The 12,482-nt window shown below is 37.7% G+C and overlaps 1 protein-coding gene across 10 annotated transcripts in view; it reads left to right on the top strand.

Annotated features, from left to right (window-relative positions):
• SGCZ (sarcoglycan zeta) overlaps positions 1 to 12,482 on the top strand; it is a 498,244-nt gene that overhangs the window by 115,608 nt on the left and 370,154 nt on the right. For 8 of the 10 annotated variants that reach the window (XM_072122089.1, XM_072122062.1, XM_072122038.1 and 5 more), the window contains exon 2: positions 8,776 to 8,857. The exons of the other annotated variants lie outside the window; for them this stretch is intronic. Coding sequence is in view for 1 of the 8 variants with exons in the window: in XM_072122062.1 (XP_071978163.1) it covers positions 8,852 to 8,857 (6 nt within the window). In the remaining 7 variants the exon portion in view is untranslated. The remainder of the gene's footprint in view (positions 1 to 8,775; positions 8,858 to 12,482) is intronic. 10 annotated transcript variants of the gene reach the window in all.

Below are 12,482 nucleotides of genomic sequence, written 5' to 3'. Positions count from 1 at the left end.
CTGCCCCATTTCCACTATTTGCTTATTTACTTACCATAAAGAAAGACATTGGGGTAGATGTATTAGGTCATTTTTACAGACTATCTATTTATCCCATACCTTGTAGACATTCACATGGCAACATCTTTTACTGTGTTAACCTTGCTTACAATGATAAGTAAATAAGTGAAATATTATTACCACTTATTTTTTTGCCATGATGCATAAACACAAAAGGATTATCTCTGAAAAAAGTTTAGAGGATAATTGAGCAAATCTATGAATTAGTTCTATATTTAATACTTGGAGGCATTTTGGCAGTGGCTCCTTTAATGTCTTTATTCCGAAATGTGAATAGGTCATGGCCATGAGAAGTTGTCATAAAGATGTGTACTTGATGGCACAGATCCCTTAGGTTGAATGTTGTAAATGGCAGAATAATTGAATTGAGAAGAAGGCAACCAAGTTTATAGGGAGGGCAGTTCACTCAAGTTGTTCTGTGTCATAATATAGAGAACACACAACAGTTTGTAGTAAGGAGATTAAGCAGACCTTCTATTAATGTACAGATGCAGAATTATCTAATAACTTGCTCCAGCATTATACAAAAGTGCTAGTATAAAACTATTATCCCTATTGCAAGGTCTAAAATAGGGGTCTTAATGTCTGAGATGTCCAAACCCTCAAAGCCTAAAATTATATATAAGCTTTCTAGGAGTATTTCATATTTTGAACTTATATAGCCAAATAACCTTAATGTGCTTCATTCTGACGTGTCTCATAATGGGTTGGTACATGTTTGACAATTCCCTAAGGCAGAATGGCCATTGAGTAACATGTACGTGAAGCGCGATAGGCCATTATGTCCTCCAGTAGGTAACTCATTTTATTACAGCTGAATGCTAGTAATATTTCTTCTTGAATATTATAATTCTATTAGTCTCATTGTCTATGTAGTCCATTAATTACAGGTTAGGCTGCATTTATATGGATTAATGTTGCAGTTCTCTGGCCTCATTTTCCTATTTCGTCTATGTATGATTAGTGAACATCAAGCTATTCTGGAATGGTGACTCAATTGTGTGAGCCCTGAGGCATAATAAAATGGCAGTATAACAATAAATTGGTCACTAATATAGATTTCAATTACAGTTATACTAGGCATGATCTATTTTAATGAGCTTCTAATTTTTTCCTAATTTAAAATAGCTACACTGAGATTACCTGCTTGTGTCAGTATTTCTGCAAGTTATTGCTTAGAATCCTACAAGGAAATACTGCAAATACAAAACGAGCTTATTGTCTTTTGTTCATTTTCTTTAGGATAATTTTCTGGTTCATTATATAAAGGCTGCAAGGGATCGTTCTTTTCATAGTGTTCTGCAGCAAAAATCTAACCTTCGCATGAAACACACAGCAGGAACAATGTACAAGGCCACAGTAGATGTTTATCAGATATTTCTTTACCATACCTATGTATTTAAGTCAGTAAAGGAGGACATGCAGTAATGCCAGCTGCTACATACAGTATGTGTGTAAGTTATGTATGTTTCCAGGATTTGATATGTTTTCGTAGATGGATTCATGCCGGAATAGAAAAAGGGGAATATATACAGAAATTTGTATCTGTTGCAAGGACAAGTCGTACTGATATGGAGATATCTAAGACCTTGAAACAAGATAATTCAAAACATTTATAGAAGTGTAACTTAAGAACTTTGAAATGGCTTTTCATCACCTCCAATAACTTTAAGGGATCCTATCACCAGGATTGTGATTTTTAGCTGGTGAGAGGATCCAATAGTCTATGCTATGCTGTGCTGATTTTAAAAATACCTTAGTCAGCATTCTGAATCATTTCAGTAGTTTAGAAAAGTTTGATTTTCATTACCTGTCTCCCTGCCAGTAACATGTGATGAGTCCAGTGGGAGGGGCAGCGGCAGCCTGTGTGTGCCTGTATCTCATCATACATTCTTCCTCCCTCCACACCATCTCCCTCCCTCCTTTATTTGCTCAATGCACATGACAGAAAGTAGGGAGTGAGCTGCATGAGTGGGGAGGAGGGAAGACTGACACGGGCTGCCCCACAGGACTCACCACATGCTCCTGGGAGGAAACAAATAATGTAAATTAAACCTATATTAACTACTGAAATGATTCAGAATGCTGACAAAGGCATTTATAAAATTTAGCATAGAATAGGCTATTGGAACCTGTTACCAGCTAAAAATCACATTTCTGGTGACAAGTTACTGTACCTTTTTGAAACCTTTAGTAGATGTGACTCCACTAATTCCAATGCCATTGGAATCTTTTCTGTAATCCCCACTATTGCAGAATTCTCAGGGCTATACATTTGTTAGCATCTTATAATAAAACCATACACATAAAGTCAATGAGATTGGAAAAACATGTTCAAAACTTGTTGTGCAGTAACTGACAGGCATTGCAGCATTTCATTTCTCCTGCTTCAGATCTGCTTCATATTCGGAGTCCTTCATTTTCAGTTCAAGGTTCGACTAACCACTAAAATGTATGAAAATGTTTTTGATAAATCCACATTTAACATTAGCAAACTAAGTCATGAATTGTGATTATGAATTGGTGATACATTTGGATGTAGACTGCCTTAGTCATTTACTCTAAATCTTGTGGTTGACAACTCTACAGATCCATAACAGGAATTGGCAACTTCCATGGGCCATTCTGTGCCATAGACAACCCACTAATTAGAAAAGCATTACTGATACAAGTGAACTGTCCTCGGGTACATTTCCTTAAAAACAGAAATGATGTAAAACTTGTACTTACATAATGCCTACTGATTTTTCCTAATTCCAAGTAATTTCAACTGGACCACACATAATGTAATTTACCCAAAGAAATAAAAAGATGAGGCAGCACTCCTGGAAAAACAAGGTGTTTATTCACCCAATGTGGAAGGTGCGACGTTTCAGCCCCTCAATGGAGCTCCATTGAGGAGCTGAAACGTTGCACCTTCCACATTGGGTGAATAAACACCTAGTTTTTCCAGGAGTGCTGCCTCATCTCTTTATTTCTTTGGTTATCATCTGCTTACCCTGAGTCCGGTCTGCAGAAGCTTGCACCCACTCCCGAACCCTAGTGGCTCTTCACAGTGCGGCTCTACCTTCACAGTTTTCTAATTTGATTTAACCAATTGTGTGTATTGGGGAATAATTGCTGGCGAAATGAGGAAAAAACTTTGAACATGATGGAGCTTTCATTGTAACACCATAAATGAGAACACATTTCTGCAGCCCTGACCACAATGCAGAAAATATTGGCACCTTTAAACCATACAGGAGAGTATTGGAATACAAATATATGACAATATTTGTCACATTTACTGTAGAACAGAGATGTATGAGAGACAGGGATACATTCTGAATCATTGAAGTAAACCCATAGCCATCATAGCTGATCTCAATAAGTAGCCAGTAAGAATTTCCCACTCCTTATCTAAGAGCTGCTCTAACTTTAACTGATACTAAGATCCCTTTTCTCTAACATTGATGGTTCTGTTTTATAGCACGGTATTATATTACAGAATTTATATTATATTGTATCAATATTGTATCATACCATGGCTGATGAAGAAGCCTAAATAGTAAAGGAAGATTACAATTGCAATAAAATTTGTTTTAGCTGATTTATAGTATCAATACTGAGAACTTTCATCTATCACTGGATAACATGATACAAAGAATCCTTTCACTTTTGTATATACAATAAGCACAAAGCTTGTTATTCTGCAGATACTTTGGCAGGAGTCATGCACTATTTGTGGTATTTTAGCCTTCAGTGTAATATTTGTACTGGGATTATTTATTGTTTGGACAGTATGGATTCTGTAATATTGGTATTATGGCTGTTGTGTCTGTATCTGTTGTAACCTATTTTGTTGTGTTATGTGGACAATAAAACAAGATAAAAATGTGCACTATGGTAATTTTGTTAGTTTACACACTTATATGGGGCACACTGGTTGTGATTTGCTTGTGATGTTACATTTTAATTAATGTGAGTACTAAACAAGTCCATGCACAGTGATTAGTAGTGATAATTCATTTTCATTATTATTATGACTGTTAGTTATAGCAGTGCTTGGTGCCTAAGCTTTACAAAAATATCCTGCCTGGAATGTATTCATTTTTTGCCACAAATAAAAGTGGGTTCAATGATTACAGCCTATTTTACTGTGTACCAGAGCCATAGCCACAAGTATTTTTGAAGAGAATTGGTGTGCAGCTGTAATCTCTTTTTGATGGTTTTATAAGATGATTCAGGACTCTCATCTCAATTTATTGAATATTTTTGAATCATGAAAATAGATTTTGTCTGGCCAAGATGAATCACATGATTGAGATGCGAAATTAATGATTATGAATAAAAAATACTTTGGCAATAGTTTAATCCTTAAAGGGCATCTACCACCAGGATAAAGGATTGTAAACCAAGCACACTGACATACTGATGTGTGCCCCGTATGGCAGCATCTGCTCTTCTTTTAGCTTCCTGGCTCCAGGCTCCATAGATGCTACCAAAACCTGGAGCCCTCAGACTCATTCTCATGATTTTTAAAGCCTTTTTTCTTAACCTCTTAAGGACGCAGGGTTTTTTCGCTCATTTCTCGCTCTCCACCTTCAAAAATCCATTACTTTTTCATTTTTACGTGTACAGACCTGTGTGAGGGCTTAACAAATTTTTTGTGTGTAATAAATTTTACTTTCCTGTAATCTTTTTTATTTTAACATGCCGAGTACTGCGAAGCTGAAAAAAAATTCCAAATGTGGAAAAATTTTAATAAAATCGTCAAGTTCTTGTGGGCTCAGTTTTTACGACTTTGACTGTGCACTCCAAATAACACCTCAGCTTTATTCTTTGTTTTGGTGCAATCGCGGTGATACTAAATTTATATAGGTTTTATTGTGTTTTAATACATTTTCAAAAATTAAACAAATGTGTACAAAAAAGAAAAAACATTTTTTGCCATTTTCTGAAGCTAATAACTTTTTCATACTTTGGCGCACGGAGCTGTGTGAGGTGTCATTTTTTGCGAAATGAGCCGACGTTTGCATTGCTACCATTAAGTCTGTGCGGCATTTTGATCATTTTTTATTCCATTTTTTATGTGATGTAAAAAGGTGTAAAAGTCGCATTTTGGACATTTGGGCGCCATTTCCCGCCTTGGCGGTCACCGCCGGCTGTAACCGTTTTTATATTTTGATAGATCAGGCATTTTGGGATGTGGCGATACCTAATATGTCTGTGATTTTTACTGTTTATTATGTTTTATATCAGTTCTAGCGAAAGGGGGGTGATTTGAATTTTTAATGTTTTATTAATTTTTTTTATTTTTTAAACTTTTTTTAAACTTTTTTTTTTCACTATATCTTAGACCATCTAGGGTACATTAACCCTAGATGTTCAGATCGCTCCTACCATATACTGCAATACTTCTGTATTGCAATATATGGCATTTTTGCAGCTCATTCATTACAATGAGCCACTGGCTCATTGTAACGAATCTGCAGAAGCCATTAAGCCTCGGGTCAAACCAAGACCCGAGGCTACCATGGCAACTGATTTTGAATGCCGCCGGCGACTTTGCCTGCGGCAATCAAAGGGTTAATAACCGACCGCGGTTATTAGCGGTGGGGGTTTGCTGCAATATGCAACAACCCCCACCTCTGTATGAAGAGGACTCAGCCTGTGAGCCCTCTTCATACATTCCCTATACCTTTGCGCCGTAGAGCTACGGCGTAGAGCGTTAAGGGGTTAAAAACCATAGCATAGGAAGCTTAAAGAAGAGCAGATCCTGCCAGAGGGGGCACACACCAGTTTTTAGTTGGTTGTTCTAAAAATGGTTGAAGATTAAGGTTCATGTGATCCATGAACCAACTACCTTCCAGGATTTCGGGATTATATTTATAAATACAAAGTTAAGATATTGAAACGTAGATTGGTCATGGAAAGTTAGATATCACATTACTCTCCATCAATGGGCAGGAATGGCAGCTGATGCCTTAAGACTTTTATGAACCAGGGTTCTTTACTTTACATTTCAAGAAAGTGGTGCAGAAATTTTAAAAGATGTGTATTGGTAAATTACCTAACACAATACATAAAGTGGCTATCCCTTTAATGTGTTTATATATGACCATCTAGTGGTTGTGGTTTAACACTAAGCCTGCCAAAGATTTAAATAAATTAAATACATTTCTTTTTATGCCAAATTAAAGTCTGTCATAGAGTTTTGCAGATGTTTACTCCTGTGCTGTATACATTATGCTGTTTAATTTTCATCGATAAGAATAAGTCTTTATTATTTAATTCCTATCTTTTACCAACTTGAGCAAAAGTAAGTGTGGACAAATGTAATAAAGTTAGAGAAGTAGGATAGATGTGTACAGCTATAGATGCAGGAGCTCTTCTAGATATTCATGGCTCATATGACATAGCTGCTCATAGGAAATAGCTGCTGCTTTAGTGAGATGTGTGAGATAATAAAATGTAAAAACTTGTCATTTATGAATATTTTTTCTATCAGATAAACCCTATAGAATTCACATGGCCTTTAAGTTCTTAAACACTATGGGGCATATTTATCAGGGCCTCTGCGCCACGTCAGTGGCATAAAAGTCCTGAAATAATCGCAAATGTTAGCTCATTGGACCGGCGCGGGGCATTACTGGCTCCATTCCTGCGCACTCTCGGCACGACTTTTGACATGTGCTTCAGCCTCTTGATGTATCGCGCTGCAAAAAAGCAGTGGCGGGCTATCATCAGCACAAGCGCCGGCGTATGATAAATATCCCCCTATGTCTGTATATAGAATAACAAAGCAAGTTGTGTTTGTCAGGACAAATTGTAGCCAAATGAACACATTGCCTCAATCCATATTTGGAAGTTTTCCAGAATTCTTATTTTCCCATCCACAGGTGTTATGAATGAAAACATTGGATTTCTTTGAGCAATATCATTCTACTGTTCATAATTATAATAACTTTGCACAATAGAAAAGAGACTCCTACTCAATCTAATTATGTAAAATGACATCTGCATAACAAGTAAGATAAAATCAATCTCAGTAAAGTTTTAGATGAATATTGAGGGAATTTATTTACCCATTTATGCCAGATTTCTTGCTTTTAAAAGTTGAAAATGTTGGCACAAAAATTATGTTATTTTTGCCTTTTTTTGATTTCCTTAATTACTTGAAGAAAAAACTATGTGAAGTTTAGCAGGAATAAAGATAATGGGGGAGATTTATCTTTACTCTTTCTAGTTTTCTAGTTCCTTTCTTGTCTTGTTTTTTAGTCTTTGGTGGCTTTAAATTGAACCCATGCCTGTTAGACTAACATCTCTGCATTTTGTGGAGGATGCGACTTTTTTTTACAAAAAAGGTCATTCATTTTTGTGCAAAAAAAGTTGCATAGTTGGTTGTTCTGCTTCTTTCTGCCAGGTTTGCCACTTGAGAGCAGGCAATCTTTTTGCGGTTTTCTGCGACTTTTTAAAAAAGTCCAATATGTCTAACTTTAGTCTAAACAGCTGGATTTCTTAGATAAATACAATGTGCACCACGAGTTATGCTACAAATTTAAAAAACTATTGCAGAGAAATGCACAAAAAACTGTGACTTTTTTGCACTAAAATTTAAAAGAAAAGTAATGATAAATCTACCCCAATGATTGGTAGGTGCTGACTCCACTAGTTTTTTTTTTGTTTGTTTACCTCTTCTTTTCATTTGAACTAAATAAATACACGAATGTCTTATAAAACTTTAATAAATGTGGTAAATTTGTTTACCCTTTTATGAGCAACTTCTTATTTCTGGGCAGGTTTGCCATTATCTTATTATTTAACATTAAATAAACATACTGGACCACCTTTATTATGCAGTTTATGGCAGAATTCTGGCGTACACTGCATATAAACACATCTGCAAACTACACACATGTATTTATGAAGTGTTGGCGCTAGTATTGTGTCACGACTGCACAATCCCGTGCAGACAAAGGGGCGTTACGGTGCCTACTGGCATCATGCACCACATTTATGTCAGCAAAAAGAATTTGGTGCACACAGTTCCTGCACTTCGAGCATGTGCGCCATAATTATGAAGACTGGGCTCCGGTCTTCATGAATCTGTTGCCTGCTGCACAATATAAAGGCAAAGTGTTTTTCTTACTATAAACTGATTGCCTTAGGCCCCTTCCACACTTGCGTAGCAGATCACGTCAGAGTTTGATCAGGGTGCGATCAGGGTTTGGTCAGTGAAAAACGCACATTTTGCATCAGAGTGCAATCAGTTTTCAGTCAGAGTTTATTCAGTGTCTCAGTTTTTCACACGCGTTTTCAATGCAATTTCAATGCAATTTCATTGCGTTTTTCACACGCAGGTAATGCGCGTGAAAGGACTCAGGACTGAGCTCTATCTTTTCTATGGCAATTGCTGCGTGAAAAACATTAGTGCCAAGGGTCTGACTATACCGTAGCTGGTAAAAGAATATTATTCATTGAGTATCTGGTTACAGTGCAGAACTTTAACTGGAAGCCAATGAGTACTCTACAGATTTTACTACTAATTATACTTTCTACTTTTACAACATTGAATCAAAGCCACTTCCTAGGAGCACTGCCATACCTGGGGGACATAATTATGAAATAGTAACACAGCTTAACAATGTCTAAAGTATCATCATGCATTATGTATATGCAATGTTTAATGTATGTACAGAAACATAACATAAGTTTATATGTTTATTGTGACAGGACATTACCATGCTTCCAGTGACTCAGTGATTCAGAGCCTTTGGACTGGGGATCCTGGGGATGAAACTATACATCGATGGTGGTATGTATTTTGCTTTTTATTTTTTAAAAATGACATGCAAAACATTAAACATTTCTGAATAAAGTAAAGTGGGCAGTTAAATTCTAAAAAATATTGCATACTACTCTAACATGAAGAAGAGTATATATAGGAAAACTTGATAGAATTGTTAGACATAAGCAAATCTTTCAATATTCACATCACTGAAGCTTTGCCAAATTTTCCAAACCAATATTGTTCCAAATGGTCTCTAAAAATTTTATTTTAAAGAATCCTAATGCTAACTCCGACCATAACACTAATGAGAAAATTGTATAAAATTAAAGAAACCTATTTCCAGGAAAATTGGACCAACATTGTTTCATCTATAGCAAAAAAAAAATTGGACTCAATTCGGTGCATCAAAATTGGCATGTTCAACAAAATCAATTCGCTCATCTCCATTGGCAACTTTCCTAGATAAACACGTGGAATAAAAACTAAAGTTTGTATTGTAGAGGATAACATATTACGTCTCAGTAATCCCGTTTTCTAACACTACATTCAGCCTCTCATTATGATATGGCTAAAATCCCACAGCAAAACTGCAGCATTGAGCATACAGAAAAGGAAAATTTTAACAAAGTGTTTTGTTCACAAGTATAGAATAATAATGCCAGTTGCCATTGACATGAGAAGTGGTGTTAATATTTGAGGTGTCAAAGTCAAGATCTCTCACAGCTGCATTCATATGGTTTTCAAATGTGTTTATATACAGCACAGCCCTCGATAAGATGAATTTGTGTTCCTACAGTTTGGTACTGGAGATTGTGACCCTTTTCATCTATGCATTCTGTTTACTGTTATTCTTCTGCATTATATTATGTGACAGAGACTAACACAGATTCCTGTAGAGAAATACACATTGTACTCATTCTGAATGTGAAGGCTTGATGACTACAGTAAAATAAAATATTGTTATTATTTCTACCGAGTTCAGACATGTCATTGTGTATTGTGATTTGCTCCTCTTTAGTATACTGTACAGTAGACAGGAGGCTTCTGACATTTCGTGAACACCTTGCCCCCTGCTTCTAGTCTTGAAATGCCGTAGGTGTGAAAGTGTATCTATGACATTTACATTGAATTCACAATGTTTCCATACTACAAAGAACCAGATCTGAAACTTGTATTTCATATCGTTAAAAGATATATTTTGTCATTACTCTTCACAGATTTTCAGATTATGTAAAACAACATGTGTTATATTTATAAACCTATAAATACATGTTCAGCAAAATGTGCAGCTGCGTAAGGATTAAATATATTTTCTTATGATTTGTTCATGCTTGCTAAAAACTTGAATAATGAAGTATAAAAGAATAGATCCATCTTATACTCCTGAATATATTCTTCTCATGTCAACCAGATGAATTATCAAATTAAAGAGGACCTGTTTGGGCAATTGGGACATTAAACCACCCACAGGTCCTTATGGATTTATGGTTTAGTGTCCCAAATCGGCCTTTTCAGAAGTCCCTACATTGGCGCTATAAAAACAATAAGCTAGAGATGGGTTTCATGAGGAGCATCAGTCCCATCTCTTGTGCTCCCCGTGCCTGTGCAATACGTTGATGAAGTCGGAGAACTGCACCCTGGTTTCATTGCGCAAGTACCGTTCCCACGTCATAGGCACAGTGAAACCGCGGTGTAGTACCTTGCAGGCATGGAAAGCACCCAAATGAGGTAATTATAAATGTTTTTTTTTTTTTTTTTTATAAAAGGCACATAGGAACTTCTAAATAGCCAATTGGGACACTAAACCATTGATCCATAAGAACCAGTGGGTGGTCTTGTTTACCAAATTTCACCTGGCAGGTTCTCTTTAAGTTATCATCAGTGTTGGTTTCACTACTGAAACACAGAAAATCACTTAATCTAAGGATGAGAAGGACTCAACATTCCTTTGGCTCTGATTGATTCTGTTTCCAATACATCTAAGAACAAATGAAGCAATGTACAGGATCATAGAAAGTCTGTGATCTCAAGCATTGATTTCTTGACCCAACATTTCAGGTTTCCTAATGCAAACTTTACTGTTGTGATCTACACATGCAGATCTATGACATTGGTGTTCAAAATATTTTGTGGTCCTAAATGTGGTCTAAAATGTGATCCCAGCAGAAGGCTTCACTTTACTAGCCACAGTGCAGCTATGCTATATAAGGCTCACAATGTCAATTGGACTGGTCCTGCCAAAGTCTAATATAACGTGCATTGTCTGAAAGTTCAGAGAATAACGGAAAATCAGGTGGCCTTGCTCCACTAATCTCACTCCTGCTCTCATCCTCCTGCATCCACACATAATCAATAAGAGCTAACATCACATATCTAACTAAGGAGAAGCACATTACATGAGCAAACCAAACTTAGCTCGTTCATTTTTACAGTAAATTCATTATTTGTGTTTTGTACCAAACCTATAAAAAAGCATGTAACAAGTGATAAGTTTGGGATGTCTAAAAGGCTGAATTGAAATACACTATATACCACTGACTGATGGTAGATGTGTAGAACTCACATTCTCAGTCTGTAATGCAGGCCCTGGAAATGTTCTTAGTAAGTGTAGGGAGGGCACCATTATCTGGAAAAAGTTCTACACATCTACCATCAGTCAAACTGATGTCCTTTAGGTGTTGCCATATTCTAAAAGCTTTAACTTTTTTTATTCACTCATTCAAAAAAGTGCTATTAGGGGCAGGGGCGTCGCTAGGTCAAAAGATCCGGGGCTCGTGCCCCGGATCTTTTGGCCAGTGCCCCGAATCTCCCCGGGTCAGCAGATCATCTGCCCCGCTGCCCGGGAGATTCCTTCCCTCTCGTTCTCATCACGATCTGTGTCCTCAGATCGTGATGAGAACGAGTGCAGGCGCTGCTTTCCCCTGCAAGGACCTTACCTCCGGGAGTTCCAGAGGCTCAAGGACCTGTGATGATGTCATGATCACATGACCTGCAGGGGAAGGCAGCGCACAGAAAGAGAGAGAGAGCTGCATCTGTGAGGTGAGAAACATGATAGGGACTAGGGAAGGGGGAGAACATTGTGGGGCACATTATTTCCTGGGGGGCTGTGTGAGGCACATTATTGCCTGGGGGGGCTGTGTGAGGCACATTATTGCCTGGGGGACTGTGTGAGGCACATTATTTCCTGGGGGACTGTGTGAGGCACATTATTTCCTGGGGGGCTGTGTGAGGCACATTATTTACTGGGGGGCTGTGTGAGGCACATTATTGCCTGGGGGGCTGTGTGAGGCACATTATTGCCTGGGGGGCTGTGTGAGGCACATTACTTACTGGGGGGCTGTGTGAGGCACATTACTTACTGGGGGGCTGTGTGGGGCACATTATTTACTGGGGGGACTGTGTGAGGCACATTACTTACTGGGGGGCTGTGTGAGGCACATTACTTACTGGGAGGCTGTGTGTGGGGCACATTACTTACTGGGGGGCTGTGTGAGGCACATTACTTACTGGGGGGCTGTGTGTGGGGCACATTATTTACTGGGGGGACTGTGTGAGGCACATTACTTACTGGGGGGCTGTGTGAGGCACATTACTTACTGGGAGGCTGTGTGTGGGGCACATTACTTACTGGGGGGCTGTGTGAGGCACA

The sequence above is a fragment of the Engystomops pustulosus genome, chromosome 1 (assembly GCF_040894005.1).
Source record: "Engystomops pustulosus chromosome 1, aEngPut4.maternal, whole genome shotgun sequence".
Taxonomy (NCBI): domain Eukaryota; kingdom Metazoa; phylum Chordata; class Amphibia; order Anura; family Leptodactylidae; genus Engystomops; species Engystomops pustulosus.
Note: the sequence above shows the minus strand (reverse complement) of the source record. Positions and strands in the feature narration are given on the sequence as shown.